At 50.8% G+C, this 20,345-nt stretch overlaps 1 protein-coding gene across 12 annotated transcripts in view; it reads right to left on the bottom strand.

The window, feature by feature from the left end:
- ppfibp2a (PPFIA binding protein 2a) overlaps window positions 1–20,345 on the bottom strand; it is a 156,421-nt gene that overhangs the window by 106,250 nt on the left and 29,826 nt on the right. For 7 of the 12 annotated variants that reach the window (XM_069903068.1, XM_069903077.1, XM_069903073.1 and 4 more), the window contains exon 2: window positions 1,058–1,168. In XM_069903068.1, the coding sequence (XP_069759169.1) occupies window positions 1,058–1,168 (111 nt within the window). Of the gene's footprint in view, window positions 1–1,057; window positions 1,169–5,769; window positions 5,867–15,697; window positions 15,722–18,313; window positions 18,428–20,345 lie in introns of those variants that run through there. The other 5 variants (XM_069903088.1, XM_069903093.1, XM_069903096.1 and 2 more) reach the window with 4 other exon arrangements.

The raw sequence follows: 20,345 nt of genomic DNA, 5'->3' as shown, positions 1-20,345 counted from the left end.
CCCCTCCACTCTCCCTCACCCCCCTCCACTCTCCCTCACCCCCCTCCACTCTCCCTCACCCCCCTCCACTCTCCCTCACCTCCCTCCACTCTCCCTCACCCCCCTCCACTCTCCCCTCACCCCCCTCCACTCTCCCTCACCCCCCTCCACTCTCCCTTACCCCCCTCCACTCTCCCTCACCCCCCTCCACTCTCCCTCACCCCCCTCCACTCTCCCTCACCCCCCTCCACTCTCCCTCACCCCCTTCCACTCTCCCACCCCCTCCCTCTCCCTCTTACCTCCCCCACCATGTGTTCGTCTCAGTCTGTACACATAACTTGATGCATAGCCATGTTAAATACATCACATTCCAGCCTGCTGTCTACATGATCCCTGCAAATATTGACCCACTCCTGGGGACCCCATCCTTCATCCTACCTCAACAGACATTGTCCGCAGGGAGACGGGAACCGGCACGGTCAGGGTCTGGGCTCAGCAATGTGCAGCTGAGACTGACACTTCAAATTAATTATCTGCATACACCCTTTCACCTCCTTCCAGGGGCCTCAACAAATACTGCCTAGGTTTCGCAGGTGACGTGAGACCCCTGAGCAAACCTAGAGTGTACACATGGACTCCATATGAAAATGCTGGCAGGTCATAAAGACTGGGAACAGGAGGCCACACCGTTCTTTGACTGACCCCAGTCAAACCTACTGAGTCCTGGAACCAAAATGAGAACAGAAAGTTCTTGGAACATTTAGACAGAGAATATCTATGAAGGGAGAAACAGAGCTAAGGATTCCGATCAAAGACCCTCCGTCACAACCTGAAATGTTCACCCCGCTGATCTTCCCGCAGATGCTGATTGACCAGCTGAGTATGTCGACCACCACCTAGATTTTGCTTCAGATTTCCAGGATCTGCAGGATTCCCATACCCACTTGGTGCCTTACAGAACCTAGCCCCCAACAGCCAACAACTCAGCCGCAAAATGCGAATAGTTGGGGCAGGCATCTACAAATGCAAGCTTTCTTTCGCTCCATTACTCCCAGCCCTTCTCCCAATGGGAGCTTACCTGCGATGATGTCATCCATCTGCTCCAGGGCTGCTTCAAGCAAGTGAGTGGCATCGGAAGCCATGTTGTCAGCCAGTGCGTCTCGCTAATTAACCCCACCTCGCGATCTCGCTGCAAACAAAAAGAAAGGAAAGCTAAGGCTGGGTTACTAGGATCCAACAACAACCAGCATTTGCATGCCCCCTTCTAAGAACAGAAGGACACAAGAAATAGGAGCAGGAGTAGGTCCATGTCATTCATTGAGATCACGGCTGATCTGATGAGAGGCTCATCTACCCTTTCTCTCTATCCCTTAATTCCCCTATTGTAAAAATCTATCCAACTTTGTCTTAAATAAATTTACTGAAGTAGCCTCCACTACTTCAATGGGCAGATAATTCCATAGATTCACATCAGAAACTGGCAAATTTCTACAGATGTGTGGTAGAAAGTGTACTGATTGACTGCGTCATGGTCTGGTTTGGGGACACCCATACCCCTAAGTGGACAGCCCTCAAAAGGTAGTGGACAGAGCCCAAGACATCACTGGCAAAATCCTCCACAACATCAGAATCAGGATTTATTGTCATGAACAAGTCATGAAATTCAGTGTTTTGCGGCAGCGTCACAGAGCAAACGTCCATATTATAACCATCTTACAACAATACTATAAAAAAATAACAGTGCACGAAAAGTCAGGCAGTGTCTGTGGTTCATTAATTATTCAGGAATCTGATGGCAGTGGGGAAGAAGCTGTCCTTGAGCCGCTGAGTTCTCGTCTTTAGGCTCCTGTACTTTTTCCCCGATGGTAGCAGAGTGAAAAGGGCATGGCCTGAGTGATGGGGGTCTTTGAGGATAGAGGCTGCTTTTTTAAGACACTGCCTCATGTAGATATCCTCGATGGAGTGAAGTCTGGAGCCTGTGATGCTGCAGGACGAGTTAACAACCTTCAGGAGTTTATTCCTGTCCTGAGAGTTGGCACCTCCATACCAGGCAGAGATAAAACTAGCCAGAATGCTCTCCACAGTACACCTGCAGAAGTTTATCAGAATCTTTGGTGACGCACTGAATCTCCTCAACACCTCACAAAGTATAGCCTTCTTTGTGATTGCATCAATGTGGAGGCTCCAGGAAAGATCATCAGAGATGTTGATGCCCAGGAATTTGAAGTTCCTGACCATCTTCACTACTGAGCCCTCGATGAGGACTCTGTCGTGTTCCCTGATTTCCTCCTGAAGTCCACAATCATCTCCTTGGTTTTGCTGACGTTTAGCGCAAGGTTGTTGTCATTACACCATTCAATGATCTGATCAGTCTTCCTCCTGTACACTTCCTCATTGCCATTTGTGATTCTGCAAACAACATCGAGAACATCTACAGGGAACGCTGCCATTGGAGAGCAGAAAACATCATCAAGGATCCACACCACCCGGCACACGCTCTGTTCTCGCTGCTGCCATCGGCAAAGGGGTATCGGTGCCTCAAGACTTGCACCACCAAGTTCAGGAACATCAGGCTCCTCAACGACAAACTCAATGAGGGACAAATTTGTGGACTCTTACTTTTGCACTCTATTGATTTTTAATTATCTCTGTATTGTATTCTCTTATTTACATTCATTATCTGTTTACAGTTCTTTATTTGTTTACACGAATACAGTTTTTTTTGCACTACTCTTGGGGTAATTCTGCCTGGCCCACAGAAAAAAGAATCTCAGGGTTATTTGTGATGTTATTTATGTAGTCTTGACAAATAAATTGGAAATCTGAATCCCTCTGGGAAAACCAGTTCCTTCTTATCAGTGTCCTAAATCTTAGGCCCCAAATCCTGAGGCTATGTCCCCTAGTTCTAGTCTTCCCCACCAATGGAAACAACTTCCCAACCTCTACCTTAACTGTACAAAATGAAGGGAGAGAAGTTTAGGGGAGACATCAGGGGCAAGTTTTTGTTTTTAGAGTTGTGGGTGCCTGGAATGCCTTGCCAGGGATGGTGGTGGAAGCTGAAACATTGGGGGCATTTATGAGACTCTTAAACGGACACATGGATGAAAGAAAAATAGGGGGTTATGGGGTAGGGAGGGTTTAGTACTTGTTCTATGTCTTTTATAATTTTATACATTTCTAAGATCCCATCTTATTCTCCTCGATTCCTACAAAATGAGCTGCTGTACTTCACAGGAGAGCTGACAAACATGTCCTTGGCCACCCTTCCTATCCACGGATCCATTGGAACATTGTAACCGTGCCTGCTTCCACAGTTTCCTCTGGCAGCACATTCCAGATTCAGACCACCCTCTGGCTGAAAAGGTTGCCCCTGATGACCCCCTTAAATCTCCCTCCTCTCACCTTCAACCTCTGCCCTCTCACTCCAGAATCACATTATCTGGGAAAGAGACTGGGAGCATCACCTTATCCACATCTCTCATGAATTTATAAACCTTATGGTCCTGGGCTGGGAAATGAGACCCAGCCTCTCCAGTCCTGGTGCAGCCTGATGAATCTTTTTGCACTTCTTTTAACTTATTGACATCCTTCCTTTTGCTGGCTGACCAGAACTGTAGCCAACAATTGGGAGGCAGTGTGATTACCATATCGCTGTTACCGCGACAGCGACCTGGGTTTGAATTCCGTGCTGTCTGTAAGGAGTTTGTACATTCTCCCCATGTCTCTGTGGGTTTCCTCCAGGGGCTCCTGTTTCCTCCCATCATTCAAAACATACCAGGGATTGTAGGTGTAATTGGGCAGCCCAGGTTGGTGAGGTGGAAGAGCCTGTTACCACGTTGTATGTCTAAATTTAAAAAAAATATAAACAATGGCCAACCATTTCACTTCTGTGCCCCTCTCATGCTATGCCTGTCCATGACGTCTTGCACTGTCAAACTAAGGCATTCTACTTGGCAGCATTCCACAGTTAAAGGTAATTTATTAGAATAAAAAATGGGGGTAAAATTCCCACAGGATCCAATGTTATTTTTACTGGGAGATTTCAGAGGGGTTAAACCTAAATTAAAATTGAATATGTATGAAGTGAAATTTGTTCAAATTGTTTTAGCAATAGCTATAAAATGTATTGCTATAACTTGGAAGTCGGATGTTGATTTGAGAATGCAGACATCCGGAGTTGGATTCCACGAGAAAATTACTTAAAATTTAAGAGATAAATAATACGGTACCCATATTTATACGCTCAATACTTTTCTCACAAATTCAGTCCATAATAATCCCATGCATACATTAAAATATTAATATTAAAATAATCTCAAACATTCCCTTTCTCTTATATGTCTATCACACTCACACATGCCCACCACATGATACTGAAAAGTGAAGTACTCCTGTTGTGGTTTACTTGTCCTGTTCTTTTTCTCTTTTCTTGCATTTGTAGGGGGTTGGAGGGAGGAGGGTGGGGGGTAGCAAGAGGTTTCCACCATCTTATCTTATTTTCTTTCTTATATATATTTGGATTGAATTAGAAATATTGTAACTGTTTATTTTGTGGTTTTAAATTTTAAAACAACCTGCGATTTTCTCTGTACCCTGCTCTACTTGACTTCTCAAGTAGGAGATAGAGAGAGGAAACGCAAGCAAGCTTTTTCCATCTCAGTTCAGAGAGATACAAACCAGAGGATATGGGCTAAGGGTGAAAGGGGACAAGTTTAAAGGGAACATGAGGAGGAACTTCTTCACACAGAGAGTGGTGGGGGTTTGGAACAAGCTGCCAGCTGAAGTGGTGATTGCGGGCTCAATTTTAACATTCAAGAAGAATTTGGACAGGTACATGGAGATGGGAGGAGTGTGGAGGGCTGTAGACTGGGTGCAGGTCAGTGGGACTAGGCAGAATAATAGTTTGGCACAGATGAGAAGGGCCGAAGGGCCTGTTTCTGTACTGTAGTGCTCTATAGTTTAAGTTTATTTTCAACCAACTACTCATACAACCAGACCAAAGTACACACATTCACACACATGCTCCATACTTTTCTCACAAATTCAGTCCATAATAATCGCATGCATACATAAAAATATAAAATAATTTTTGAATTTAGACATCCAGCACAGTAACAGGCACTTTCAGCCCACGAGCCCGTGCCCCCCATTTGACCTACAACCCCGTCCATTTCAAACGGTGGGAGAAAACCAGAGCCCCCAGGGGATAACCAACACAGACACGTAGAAAACGTACAAACTCCTTAGACTGCGCCAGGTTTGAACCCTGGTCGCTGGTGCTGCAACAGCGTTGCGCTAACTGTGCCACCAATAATATTTACACATACACATAAGTAGAAACCCAAGGCTACAGGATACCATTCATCAATTTCACAGCCTGCGGGAAGAAGATATTTCCCAGCCTGACAGCTCTCATTTTGATGCACCTGTACCTCCTGGGAAGCGGTAACAAAGCAGACTTCCATTGAGTCTGTGCATTGTACTATTGTATAAACTTCATTCATACAAAGGGTTAACAGGAACAGAGTTAGAGGTTGAAGGACATGCACTGTGCTCACAACTTTGGTGATGTGGAAACAGGAATTTCAACACAACCATTTAAATGGTGGTTATTCCTTGCACATTGTGAATCAGGGTATTTGTTAACTTTGGGAGCCCCTTAATTTAAACACTTTGTCACTAAAGGCAAAGTTTTTAAATGACAGCGATAATCTATTTATTTAATATTCTGATAAAGGAGTGAGAGTTCTACAGCACAAAGGCCCTCTGGCCCAACTTCTCCATACTGACCCAGCTTGCCTCCATTCAGCCCACATCCTCCTGAAGCTTTCCTATCCAAGTTACAGTTGATTCTCAACCGATTATTCAAGTCCAACCCGACGAAAGTGTTCTCCAGTCCTTGGTGCAAAACACGCAGACACACAACCAGATATAACATGCATAGAGACAAACAATACATCCGCAGGACAAGTCTTCAATCTATACAAATAAATCAATCAATATTGTTTCATAAATTTGAGAGTCTCAGAGGGGGAATGTGAGCAGCAAAAAAGGATATGGCAAAGTCCTGTCCACCCATAAGCTCAAGGCTCCCCTCTGAATCACAGCATTTTCTGCAGTCCAACCAGTGACTCTTGGTCAGAGGAGGATGGGGTGGGGTGCTGGAATCTATCTCAGTCACAATGAAACAATGAACAGAATACCAAGCAAACACACACCCTTCATTGAAAGATGTGTGAGCAAAGAACAACTGTTTTGAAACACACTCACACACGTAAAAGCAAAGCAAAGCAAAACTTCCTTTCAGAAGTCAGGAGGATTGGCAGTAAAGGGGAAAGAACCACGTCCGGAGTCCACTGCAGTTCAGTTGACAGGGACTCGCTGTCAAAGTCTAAGGGTGATTTACATGTGAACTCTGAAGAATCCGTCCTGCCTGTTCATTCTCTGGCATCAGACCAACTTCCTGACAGCTGGCTGTTAAACAACGCAGCCCACAAACTGACTGCAGCTTTCATCGGTGGTGGCGGGGTGGTGGGGTGATAAATCTGCGCCTTGATTTCCACAGTGTCAAATTATTAGCTTTATACATTTCCCAATAAAGTGAGAGGGCGCCCAACACCTTTCCAAGTTAGCAGCTTCACGGATGTGTGAATGGGCAGGGTCCAATTCCTGGGCTCGTTCACTGCCTTATCACGACCTAGTGAAACTTGAACCAAGTAATTAACCACCACCGTCAATACCAAGTAGCCGATTTGTCGGCCAATCACTGCAGCCGGGAGCACAAGTGACAAAGGATGGGGCAGTCCAGTCTTCCGGCGCTGTCCATGTGGAGTTTATATGTTCTCCCCGTTACCTCATGGGTTCCCCCTCCAGTAACTCCAGTTTCCTCGCACATCCTAAAGATATGATAGGTTAATTACCCACTTTAAGTTTCCCCCTCCCCCAATGAGTAGGTGAGGGGTAGAATCTGTGGGTGAAAATAAAAAACCGAGTGAAACACAAAAGCCTGCAGACGCTGCAATTCAGTAAAAACACAGGGACGCTGGAGGAGCTCAGCAGGTCTCACAGTGTCCAGAGGAGGTAAAAATTTATAACTGTCGTTTCTTCAAGGTACGCAATTTTCATCCTGGGTACATAAGGCAGCACCAGTGTAGAGAAGGAAGAGTTGGGGGGCCTTGCCTGTGTAGGCTTGCACCAAGCATTGCTCCTCGTAGCCAACAAAAGGCAGGCAGAGCTTGGACCCACGCGGGTACCCATTCCTTGAGGAAGAGCTCAGGCCAAAAAGGTTAGTTATATATCTATATCTCCCATGGATGCTACGAGAACGGCCGCTCCCACGCTGGCTGCGGGGGGCCCCAGCCTCCCACGCTGGCTGCGGGGGGCCCCAGCCTCCCACGCTGGCTGCGGGGGGCCCCAGCCTCCCACGCTGGCTGCGGGGGGCCCCAGCCTCCCACGCTGGCTGCGGGGGGCCCCAGCCTCCCACGCTGGCTGCGGGGGGCCCCAGCCTCCCACGCTGGCTGCGGGGGGCCCCAGCCTCCCACGCTGGCTGCGGGGGGCCCCAGCCTCCCACGCTGGCTGCGGGGGGCCCCAGCCTCCCACGCTGGCTGCGGGGGGCCCCAGCCTCCCACGCTGGCTGCGGGGGGCCCCAGCCTCCCACGCTGGCTGCGGGGGGCCCCAGCCTCCCACGCTGGCTGCGGGGGGCCCCAGCCTCCCACGCTGGCTGCGGGGGGCCCCAGCCTCCCACGCTGGCTGCGGGGGGCCCCAGCCTCCCACGCTGGCTGCGGGGGGCCCCAGCCTCCCACGCTGGCTGCGGGGGGCCCCAGCCTCCCACGCTGGCTGCGGGGGGCCCCAGCCTCCCACGCTGGCTGCGGGGGGCCCCAGCCTCCCACGCTGGCTGCGGGGGGCCCCAGCCTCCCACGCTGGCTGCGGGGGGCCCCAGCCTCCCACGCTGGCTGCGGGGGGCCCCAGCCTCCCACGCTGGCTGCGGGGGGCCCCAGCCTCCCACGCTGGCTGCGGGGGGGCCCAGCCTCCCACGCTGGCTGCGGGGGGCCCCAGCCTCCCACGCTGGCTGCGGGGGGCCCCAGCCTCCCACGCTGGCTGCGGGGGGGCCCAGCCTCCCACGCTGGCTGCGGGGGGCCCCAGCCTCCCACGCTGGCTGCGGGGGGCCCCAGCCTCCCACGCTGGCTGCGGGGGGCCCCAGCCTCCCACGCTGGCTGCGGGGGGCCCCAGCCTCCCACGCTGGCTGCGGGGGGCCCCAGCCTCCCACGCTGGCTGCGGGGGGCCCCAGCCTCCCACGCTGGCTGCGGGGGGCCCCAGCCTCCCACGCTGGCTGCGGGGGGCCCCAGCCTCCCACGCTGGCTGCGGGGGGCCCCAGCCTCCCACGCTGGCTGCGGGGGGCCCCAGCCTCCCACGCTGGCTGCGGGGGGCCCCAGCCTCCCACGCTGGCTGCGGGGGGCCCCAGCCTCCCACGCTGGCTGCGGGGGGCCCCAGCCTCCCACGCTGGCTGCGGGGGGCCCCAGCCTCCCACGCTGGCTGCGGGGGCCCCAGCCTCCCACGCTGGCTGCGGGGGGCCCCAGCCTCCCACGCTGGCTGCGGGGGGCCCCAGCCTCCCACGCTGGCTGCGGGGGGCCCCAGCCTCCCACGCTGGCTGCGGGGGGCCCCAGCCTCCCACGCTGGCTGCGGGGGGCCCCAGCCTCCCACGCTGGCTGCGGGGGGCCCCAGCCTCCCACGCTGGCTGCGGGGGGCCCCAGCCTCCCACGCTGGCTGCGGGGGGCCCCAGCCTCCCACGCTGGCTGCGGGGGGCCCCAGCCTCCCACGCTGGCTGCGGGGGGCCCCAGCCTCCCACGCTGGCTGCGGGGGGCCCCAGCCTCCCACGCTGGCTGCGGGGGGCCCCAGCCTCCCACGCTGGCTGCGGGGGGCCCCAGCCTCCCACGCTGGCTGCGGGGGGCCCCAGCCTCCCACGCTGGCTGCGGGGGGCCCCAGCCTCCCACGCTGGCTGCGGGGGGCCCCAGCCTCCCACGCTGGCTGCGGGGGGCCCCAGCCTCCCACGCTGGCTGCGGGGGGCCCCAGCCTCCCACGCTGGCTGCGGGGGGCCCCAGCCTCCCACGCTGGCTGCGGGGGGCCCCAGCCTCCCACGCTGGCTGCGGGGGGCCCCAGCCTCCCACGCTGGCTGCGGGGGGCCCCAGCCTCCCACGCTGGCTGCGGGGGGCCCCAGCCTCCCACGCTGGCTGCGGGGGGCCCCAGCCTCCCACGCTGGCTGCGGGGGGCCCCAGCCTCCCACGCTGGCTGCGGGGGGCCCCAGCCTCCCACGCTGGCTGCGGGGGGCCCCAGCCTCCCACGCTGGCTGCGGGGGGCCCCAGCCTCCCACGCTGGCTGCGGGGGGCCCCAGCCTCCCACGCTGGCTGCGGGGGGCCCCAGCCTCCCACGCTGGCTGCGGGGGGCCCCAGCCTCCCACGCTGGCTGCGGGGGGCCCCAGCCTCCCACGCTGGCTGCGGGGGGCCCCAGCCTCCCACGCTGGCTGCGGGGGGCCCCAGCCTCCCACGCTGGCTGCGGGGGGCCCCAGCCTCCCACGCTGGCTGCGGGGGGCCCCAGCCTCCCACGCTGGCTGCGGGGGGCCCCAGCCTCCCACGCTGGCTGCGGGGGGCCCCAGCCTCCCACGCTGGCTGCGGGGGATCCCAGCCTCCAATGCTGGCTGCGAGGGATCCCAGCCTCCAATGCTGGCTGCGGGGGATCCCAGCCTCCAACTCTCGCTGCGGGGGTCCCAGCCTCCAACGCTCGCTGCGGGGGATCCCAGCCTCCAACGCTGGCTGCGGGGGGGGGGGGGGGTCCCAGCCTCCAACGTTGGCTGTAAGGGATCCAGATGTTGACGGGTGGTCTTGGTAAAGGGTCCCAACCTGAAATGTTGACAGATCATTTCTCCTCTAACAATTCTTTTCCTGCTTTTTAAATTTTGCGATGCAAATTCAGATGATGCCATAAACTGGCTCATCTGGTTTTGATCTCACACCGGCCTAAAGCCACAGGATGGTTTCACCTGTCAAACCCGGGTTTCGGGTGCAGCAGGGGCGGTGCTGTGCAGGTGGCCTGGACCCAACATCCTACATCCCACTCACCTTTACCTTTCAGGTGTTTGATGGCAGCTTGACCAGTGATCGTCCTTCCTCCATGGCCAAGGAACCAAGGAACGTGCGATACAGCAGCTCGGTGCAACAATTCGCAGCAGGCTGTCAGCAACTCCACAGTATCAGCCCATTCCCCCCCCCCCCCCAAACTACATCAGCGTCCCTGCTGCATGCCCAGTTCAAGTGCATTGTCACATTTCAAAATACATGGCAAGCAATCCAGCCGAACTGCTCATACATAGTACAAGTACAGAGGGTCAGAGTTACAGAGAGAGATCAGCTAGCAAGGAGCAAAGGTAACATAATTTCAAGTTCGTTCAGAAGTCTGTTTTGATTCTCTTTCTCTGGCTGTTCACCGCAATTTGTGCTGATGGTGAATCTTTGTGTGACTAAATCCAATTTCATGTAACATTACACCTACTTTATTACATGGCATTAAAAGAATCTAGAATTGTCAAAGATAGTGGTGGGAAATTAATCTGCAGGCTTGTGAATATTCTTCCTGACGGGATGGATGGATGGGGGGGGGTTGGAAGAGTGTGGCCGGGGTGAGATGGGTTTGCTAATGTGTTGGCTGCTTTTTCAAGGCAGCTGGAGTTGTAGACAGAGTCGATGGAGGGGAAGGGATGTGTATGATGGAGTCAATGGAAGGAGTGGGTGTGTATGATGGAGTCGGTGGAGAGGAGGGTATGTGTGATGGTGCTGATGGAGGGGAGGGGGGTGTGAGGGTGTGAGCCTCTTTCACAACCCTATGCACATTCTTTTGGTCTCCTTCTATTGCTTGTGGTAAATTGGATCAGCAAGTTTGCAGATGACACTACGATTGGAGGCATTATGGACAGCGAAGATGGTTTTCAAAATTTGCAGAGGGATCTGGACCAACTGGAAAAATGGGCTGAAAAATGGCCGATGGAATTTAATGCAGACAAGTATGGGGTGTTGCATTTTGGAAGGACAAACCAAGAAAGGACATACATGGTAAATGGTAGGGCACCGAGGAGTGTGGTAGAACAGAAGGATCTGGGAATTGAGATACGTAATTCCCTGAAAGTGATGTCACAGGTGGAGAGGGTTGTAAAGAGAGCTTCTGGCATATTGGCCTTTATAAATCAAAGTAGAGAGTTGGGAAGTTATGGTAAAGTTGCGTAAGACAATTAGAATATTGCGTGCAGTTTTGGTCACCTAACTGCAGGAAAGATATCAATAAGATAGAGAAAGTGCAGAAAAGATTTACTAAGATGTTGCTCGGACTTCAGGATGTGAGTTTACAGGGAAAGGTTAAACAGGTTAGGACTTTATTCCCTGGAGCGTAGAAGAATGAGGGGAGATTTGATAGAGGTATTTAAAATTATGAGGGGAATAGACAGAGTAAATGTAGATAGGCTTTTTCCACTGAGGGTAGGTGAGATACAAACCAGAGGACATGGGTTAAGGGTGAAAGGGGAAAAGTTTAGGGGAAACATGAGGGGGATCTTCTTCACACAGAGAGTGGTGGGAGTGTGGAACGAGTTGCCAGCTGAAGTGGTGAATATGGGCTCAATTTTAACATTTAAGAAGAATTTTGGATCAGAGGGGTATGGAGGGCTATGGTCAGTGGGACAAGGCAAAAAAAAAGGTTCAGCACAGAAGAGAGGGGCCTGTTTCTGCATTGTAATGTTCTATAATGTGGTTCAATATTTAAATCACTGCAGAAGGTGCACACATTACACACAGCTTTGAAGTATTATTCTTTCCAGCATAGTGAAAACTATTAGCTCTGTTCCAACAGCAGGTAGGAAAATTATCCTCATAAACCACTGATATTCTAGCCAGATATACAATTTTCAGCCTATTGCTAATTAAGGCGCATGTTACTATCACAAACAGGGTGGCATATCAAAGGCAAATCCCACTCATCTATTCCTTGGAAATCAACGTCAATGGAACATCTCAGCTCCCGGTAGAATCCGTTCAAGCCTGTTTCGCGGACTACATTGAGCTCTGAAACATATCGACTATTCATAGGTCAGAAAGAGATCAGTGGGACTTGGTAGGTTCAGCAAAGACTAGACAGGCCTGTTTCTGTGCTGTAGTATTTGATGGTTCCATGAGTAGATAGTTCATAGAAAAAAACCTGTAAAACTACATGCTAAGTGCAGAAGTGAATTTAAAAATACATTAAAAACATGAAAAAATAGGGAATAAATTTTCAGTGTTATCCTGGTGCAAAATAGTGCAGACAGACCTTTTGTGGTGTCGGATCAGTCCCTGATTAGTGTAACAAGGGTGCATGAAAAATAGAGCATTATTGGTACGAGGTGGAGAAGGTTTAGTTTGTTGAGTAAGTTTATATAGGCCAGCACAACATTGTGGGCCAAAGGGCCTTTACTGTGCTGTCATGTTTATGCCTGTATGGAAGGTTCAAGACTGTTGGAAAGAAACTGGAACCTCGAGGTGCTGATCTTCGACATTGATGTGCCATCAATTATAACAAATAGTTGGAGTTGTGAAACTATCAGGCTTTTATTCACTATAGTCTGGAACAACGATCAACCTCATTGCCTGATCAAAGAGGAAGGGAAAGCATACAAGGGGCTATGGATAGGATCAGTCTCAGGGTGGGGGGGGGAGGGGGGTGAGCGTGTCCAGCTGGCAGCAGCTAATCACGGTTTAACAGTGGTTTACCACAGACATACTGAACAGTAACAGGCTGTTCCAGCCCATGAGCCCATGCCACCTAAATAACACAATTAGCCAACAATTTGTATATTTTGAAGGGTTGGAGGAAACTCGACTGCCCAGTGGAAACCCTAATAGGTCGCGGGAAGTACCTACAAACTCCTTACAGTCAGAGCTAGATTCGAACCTACTTTGCTGGCGCTGTAACAGCATTGCGCTAACCATGTCTGCAGGAACAAGTTCCGCAGAGGCTTGGACATCAGGGAGGAAATTACAGATCCGATCGGAAAGCAGCTCAAATTCTGGCAACGCAGAGAAGGAGTAATGTTTCAGGAGCTTGGATTCCTCCTGTGAACTGCTATCAGTACGAAGCATGCTGAGGCAGTCTTGCTCAGATTCCCTGAAGAATTTCTTCACACCCAGCTCTGAGCTCATATGCTCCCAGATCGCATGTGATGCTAACTTAATAGTGCTGCCAACAGCATCACACTCTCAACCACAGAGATGTCAGCTTCAGTCTCATTCAAGTTTAGTTGTCGAGCTTCAAGGCAAAATGAGAAAGTTCATTTTGCAAACAGTCCAGCATGTCGATCCACACATAGTACAGCAGTTCAAAACACAGCACATGGATTCACAAAAAGCAAAACAATAAATGCTGGTCAGGTAGTGTCCGTGGAAAGAGAAGTGGAGTTAATATTCCAAATAGGCTCCCCTCTGGCTTCATTCTTCCCAGGGGCACACAATTGCACTTGATCAAGCATTGTTTAATGTTCTTCAGTTTCAGCTGGGAAACACTTCATTATAGAAAGATAAAAGAGTCTAATGGTGGAGCAGGGAGAGAGAGAGAGAGATGGGGGGGGAGAAGAAAGAGAGAGAGAGAGAGAGAGAGAGAGAGAGAGAGGGACACACACACAGTGCGGGGGGGGGGGGGGAGAGAGAGAGGGATTCCCCCCCATTGCCTGTATAGCAAAGGCCTAACAGCAGAAAACCAATTTGCAAAGCAATGGGTCCTCCATGTCAAAGCTGTGATCACTTACTGTCAGTTCAGCAGCTTACATGGATCAATGATAATTATAGGGCACGGGTGTTGTAAACTGTGGATAAATTGATAATCCGAGAACAAATTCAATGAAATGCAAAATAACTGGAAGCAGATGTTGATAGCTGGAGTCAGTTGGAGCTCGAGAGCGAACACAAATTGCTGGAGGAACTCCGTGTATCCAGCGGCATCTGCAGGGGGACAGGAAATGTTGACGTTTTGGGTTCTGATGTGGACCGGAAACACCGACAATTCATTCCTTCCTCAAAGATGCTGCTCAGATTACTGAGTGTTCCTTCAGCAAAAACATTTGCCTCACCCCACCCCCCTCCCTTCTCCCCAGTTGATCTTGCTCCATTTCTCTCTCTCATCTGGCACCAATCACCTGTTGCTCTGTATTTAAATTTTAAATTTAGACGTACAACACGCTAACAGGCCCTTTTGGCCCACGAGCCCATGCTGCCCAATTTACCCCCAATAAACCTACACCCTGGCACATTTTAAATGGTGGGAGCCCCGGGGAAAACCTATGCAGACACAGGGAGAATGTACAAACTTCTTACAGACAGCATGGAATTTGAACCCTGGACCCGATCGCTGGCACTCTAAAGGCATTGCGCTAACCACTAAGCCAACCATGCTGCCCTCTCCCTTCCATTTCTTTTATTTGACACTGCCAGCTTTTTCCATACCTTGAAGCAGAACTCAGGGCCGAAACGTTGGTAATATATCTTTACCGCTTTTGGATGCTGCTGGGTTCCTCCAGCATTTCTGCGTTTTTACTACAATCACAGCACCGGTTGACTTTTGTGTTTCCCACCTGTCAATCACCCCTCACCCACTTCAACTGGACTTTCTGTCCACAGATCTCAATCAGAGAAGATTGGGAACAACATGTCCTCCACGGTCACAACATGGGTGTTCTTCAAGGATGTACTCAGTCCCCGACTCCCCTCCCTCTGCATCCACAATTGTGCAGTATTTAGCTCCAACTCCACCTTCACGTTTGCAGATGACATCACAGTAATGGGCCAGATATCAAATAACGATGAGATGAAATAGAGGAAAGAGATTGAAAGTCAAGTGGCATTGTGCCAAGATCACAACCTCTCTCTCAATGTCAATAAAACCAAAATGATCACTGATATCAGGAAATAGGCTGAGTTCACAGCCCTGTCCACATTAATGGCGCTGAAGTCAAAAGAGTTCCAGTTTAAATTTAGACATATAGCACGGTAGCAGGTCATTTCAGCCTACGAGTCCACGCTGCCCAATTTACATCCAATTAGCCTACACCCCCGGTATGTTATTGAATGGTGGGAGGAAACCGTAGGAAACCTACGCAGACATGGGGAGAATGCACAAACTCCTTACAGACAGCATGGGATCTGAACCACAGTTCCGATCGCTGGCATAGCTAACCATCCAGATTTTAGGAATAACCATCTCCACTGACCTGACATGGAACAAGCAGATCAACACGATGGTCAATAAAGGGCACCAAAGCTTCTCCTTTCTTTGAAGACTAAGGAAGATCGCCCCCCCCCCCCCACCCCCACCTCAACCATGGCAACATCGAGAGCAGACTAACTGGATATATCACAGTATGGGACGGGACAAGCTCTGCTCAAGATCGAAAGAAGCTACAGAAGGTGGTGAATGCAGTTTAAAGACTTGTAGTAACTTCCCTCCCCTCCGTGGACTCCATCTACATCTCCCACTGCTCAGGAAAGTCAACCGACACACTGAAGGACCTATCACATCCCAGACACACTTTCTTCTCCCTCCTCCCATCGGGGAGAAGGCCTAAGAGTGTGAAAACGCACACCAACAGGCTTAAAGACTGTTTCTTCCCCGCAGCCATCAGGCTCCTGAATGAACCCCACCATGGTGCACTCACGCTGCTCTTGCTTGGTGATGATTGATCTCCTCCTTCATTGTAACCCTACACTGCTCTTTACCAGCTGAATGAATGGTAGAAATAACTTCTTAGATTGCTCACAGAAGAACCCGTCCAGGTAATGTAACAAGTAAACTGAAAATGTGCGCTGATGGGGTTTTAGATTACTATTGATGGCGAAACATGGAAATATTACATGTGATTCTTCATGCTAAATATCCCAGCTCACATGGCCCCACAGTGCCCATGGCAGCAATCTGTGAAGCAAAGATTCCCACCCCTCCCAGTCCCACCCGTCCCAGATTGGTCAACAATCAACTGAAGACAACTCCCCATCCAAACCATGAGTCATGAAAAGAACTGGTTTTACCAGCAAGGCCGAACTTGTGCTAGGAGGAAGTATAGAGGTTTAACCTGTGTTGTACCAGAACTATGGAACCAAACCTCACCAGCAGACAGAAACAGCCCAGGAAAGGGTATGCACTTCATACATGGTGAGATAGTTAATCCACCATCCAATATGATCGTCCAAGATCATAAGAATTATACAACTCATGAACATGCTCTTTGGCCTAACCCAGTGATTCTCACCCTTTCTCCACCACCGCCCCCCCCCCCCTCCCCACCGTCCCCTTCACATACCACCTAAAGTAAGCCCTTAGCAACCACAGATCAGCTATGGCATAGGTGCTCTGTGGTTAGTAAGGGATTATTTAAGGTGGTATGTGACTGGGGGATAAAGGTCGAGGATCACTGGCCTAGCATTCTGCCCATATCCCCAAACATTTCCCATCCTGTACCGGTTGGAACTGCCCCTTCCTGTGCCAGCCCATCCCATGTAGCCTCCATCCTCAGGGTGAGAAACTTACCCCTCCCACCTTGAATCCATGCCTTCCACATATATATATATATATATATTTTTTTAATAGATTTCTCTTTCTCCCTTACCCTTTAATTCAGATGCCTGCCTGCTTTTCACTCAAACCCTGAAGAAGGGCTCAGGCCCAAAATGTCAGATATATATTTTTTACCCCCTGTGGATGCTGCATCAATGACGAGACTGGGATATTCAAAATTAATTGTGATTGAAAGAGAAGTGTCCGCACTGGACACAGAATTAACCAGGATTCAGAACCCAACATCATTCCTCTGTGCGGCTCAGTGGATAGAGACACTGCCTCAGTGGTTGACACAGACTTGGTGAGCTGAAGGCGGAAACGACTACAAACCCAACACTGCTCCAAACGCCCAACTCTCACTAAAGGGTCCCTTCTGCATCTGTAACTGGTGAATAGCTATCCTCTTAACCAAAATCCCCGCGGTATCTACACTGCCTTGACTACTGATCTCTCAATAGGTGTGCTGACCCTCCCTTATCCACCTATTACCTCCTGTCTGTAGGACTGTGCCTCTCCCCCCACCATTTTGTTCGGGTCACTGCCTACATTTCCTCCACGATGAAGGGCTCAAGCCCGAAACGTCAGCTCTCTATCTTTATCTCTCCTACATAAAGGACACTCTTTGACCTACTGAGTTTCTCCAGTGTTGAGTTTTTATTTTACCCATGGTATTTTAACCTGATGGCCTCTCCCAAATAAACATAAGGATGGGAATGAAAGAACAGTAGGCAGGCCCTTCGGCCCACATGTCTGTGCTGTCCGCAATGACCAAAACAAACTGCTGCTTGCCCCTGATAGACCTCCCTCTGACACCTGCATATTCATGTGTCTAGACCAGCCATTCTCAACAGGAACCCCGAGGGTCACGGACTGAATTTAAAAAAAATAGTCGGTAGGAGAGAAGTAAACCAACTAAACCTGACTGCTCCACACCCATAAACTTTGAGCAGAGTCCTCAAGGGGGCCATCGCTGTATAAAGGCCAAGAGTGGCCGGTCTGGAAGCCTCTTAAGCTAATGTTGTATCCACCACTACCCCTGGCAGGCTCTTCCACCACCACCCCTGGCAGGCCCTTCCACCACCACCCCTGGCAGGCCCTTCCACCACCACCCCTGGCAGGCCCTTCCACCACCACCCCTGGCAGGCCCTTCCACCACCACCCCTGGCAGGCCCTTCCACCACCACCCCTGGCAGGCCCTTCCACCACCACCCCTGGCAGGCCCTTCCTCCACCACCCCTGGCAGGCCCTTCCTCCACCACCCCTGGCAGGCCCTTCCTCCACCACCCCTGGCAGGCCCTTCCACCACCACCCCTGGCAGGCCCTCCCACCACTACCTCTGGGAGGCCTTTTCAGGCTCTCTAGGTAAAACATTTACTTCGCACATCTCCCTTCCCCTCACCTTAAACTCATGTGCTCCATTGTTGACGTTTTTAGCCTGGGGGATAAAAAATTCCGACCGTCCACCCTATCAACGCCTCTCATTATTTTATTAACCTCAGCCTCCGATGCTCAGGAGAAAACAGCCCAGGCTTGTCCAACCTCTTCCCGTAGCTCTAAACCAGGCAACATCCTGGTGAACCTCTTCTGTACCCTCTCCAAAGCCTCCACATCCTTCCTGTAACAGGCTGACCAGATTCGTACAGGGAAATGAGGAAATGGCTCCAGTAAACTTAAGACTCTTCATCTTAAATGGAAAAAAAAATGTAATCATACTCACTTCATAATATTCCGACCAAGCACTCAGAGCGAGAAGGGAAAAATGGTGCCAAACACTAGTCAGTTGGTTCCCTGGAGTCACACAAAAGCCATTTGCAGAGAGCTCGATGTGAACCTTGCAAGGAAAACCACATCTGCCTTCAAGCAAAGTGGAATAGAACCACCCACAAAGAACCCACCCTCAGACAAGCAAAGTGCTCTCATTATCCTGAATCTCTGCACACAATGAAACACTTGCCAATCGTTTGCTTGTCCCATATGACCGCGATCAACTGATCTGTTCCCACCCATTGTTCTGGCAAGGCGCAGAATGGAACAATTCTACTCCCAGCCGAGGTACTGAAGCTGGCCACGTGTAATGGATACTGGAGTTAATCCCCAGTGCGAAACTGGGTCAGGTTTGCACAGTATCAGCACAAGACTTTCCCTCGTAGGCAAAATGAAGTCAGCCTCGTGTTCATAAAGTGTCCTGGGTGCAGCAAGATTAGAAACCTGCCACACAGCACCTGAATGGCCAATCTTCCCATTTTGTTACTCATGCAATGACAACCTTGGTTTGGAGCAGATCAGACAAAGACAGGCATTACACCAGGGGAAGATGTTAGAGGTGGTTAAACACTTGGCCAGAACTTCCAGTGTCCACCCTGAAGGCGGAGAGGGAGCTTAGTCAAGCGGCGGGTTTACTGTCCCACACATTATTCTGCTGGAGAAACGATGAGCCGAGTACTGTCAGTGGGAGTAAAGGAGCAATCAATGGTTCTGGGCAGAAACCCTTCCCCAGGATGGGGGATGCAGAGAAGAGAAGGCAGACTAACAACACAAAGGATTCCTCCCTTCCCCCACCACTATCAATCGCCCTGGTCACAACCTCAAGACTGAAGTGTCTCCTCTTCGAACAGAACATTGAAAGGTGCAGACAGAGTAGATGTACAAAGGTTGTTTCCCATGGTGGGAGGGTATAGGACAAGAGAGCACAACTTCAGGATGGAAGGGTGCCCACTTAAAGCAGAGATGCAGAAGAATTTCTTAGAGCCAGACAGTCGTAAATCTGCGGAATTTATTTTCACAGGCGGTTGTGGAGGCCAAGTTCACTGGGTGTATTTAGGTTCTTGATTAGACAGGGCATCAAAGGTTGTGGGGAGAAGGCTGGGCAGGGGGCTGAGTGGGGAAACAGGATCAGCTAGGATTAAATGGCGGGGCAGGAGCATTTCTGCTCCTTCTTCTTATGGCCTCTTCTCACTGCTACCTTCAGGCAAAAGGAACAGAAGCCTGAAGACTAGTACCTCTAAGTTCAAGAACAGTTTCCCCCCCACCCAATAGCTATCAGGCTCTTCAACCTTCCTGTTGTACCCTAACCAGAAACCCCAGGACCACCTTAAGATCTATCTGCACTATTGAAACATCTTTTTCTTGCAGTAACTGCAACTGTGATAATTATCTATCCTATCACATTTAGGGCCATAGAACCATAGGACATTACAGGCCCTTCAAGTCTGTGCCGAACTATTATTCTTCCTAGTCCCACCCGGCTGCAACCATTTCAAATTTTAAAATGTAAGTTTACATTTTAAATGTAAACATACATCACGGCATCAGGCCTTTTCGACCCACTAACCCCTGGAGCCCAATTAACCTACAACACCCATAACATTCTGAATGGTGGGAGAAAACCAGAGACCCCTGGGAAAATCCCACGTAGACACAAACTCTTTACCGTCAGCGCGGGATTCGATGCAGAATGACCCAGAAAGAGTAAACCTCAGAATTCAGGCAACGTGGGCTGGGGAAAGTGTGCAGACCAACAAAAGGTGCTAATTGGATATAATAAGGGACAAGGTAAGAATTTATCATGTCGGTGCAGAAGGAGACAGGGAAGGGAGAGAAGGAGCTGGGGGAAGAAGACAGGGAAAGAAGTGAGGGGGAAGGGGGTATTTTAACAAAGCCCAGAGAAGTCAATGTTAATGACATTCGGTTGGAGGGTGCCCAGTCAGAAGATGGGGTATTGATAAGCAAGATTCATTGCCAGACTACAT

Source organism: Narcine bancroftii, chromosome 1 (genome assembly GCF_036971445.1).
Source record: "Narcine bancroftii isolate sNarBan1 chromosome 1, sNarBan1.hap1, whole genome shotgun sequence".
NCBI lineage: Eukaryota > Metazoa > Chordata > Chondrichthyes > Torpediniformes > Narcinidae > Narcine > Narcine bancroftii.
The sequence above is the reverse complement of the archived record's forward strand: the minus strand, read 5'-3'. Positions and strand labels throughout refer to the sequence as shown.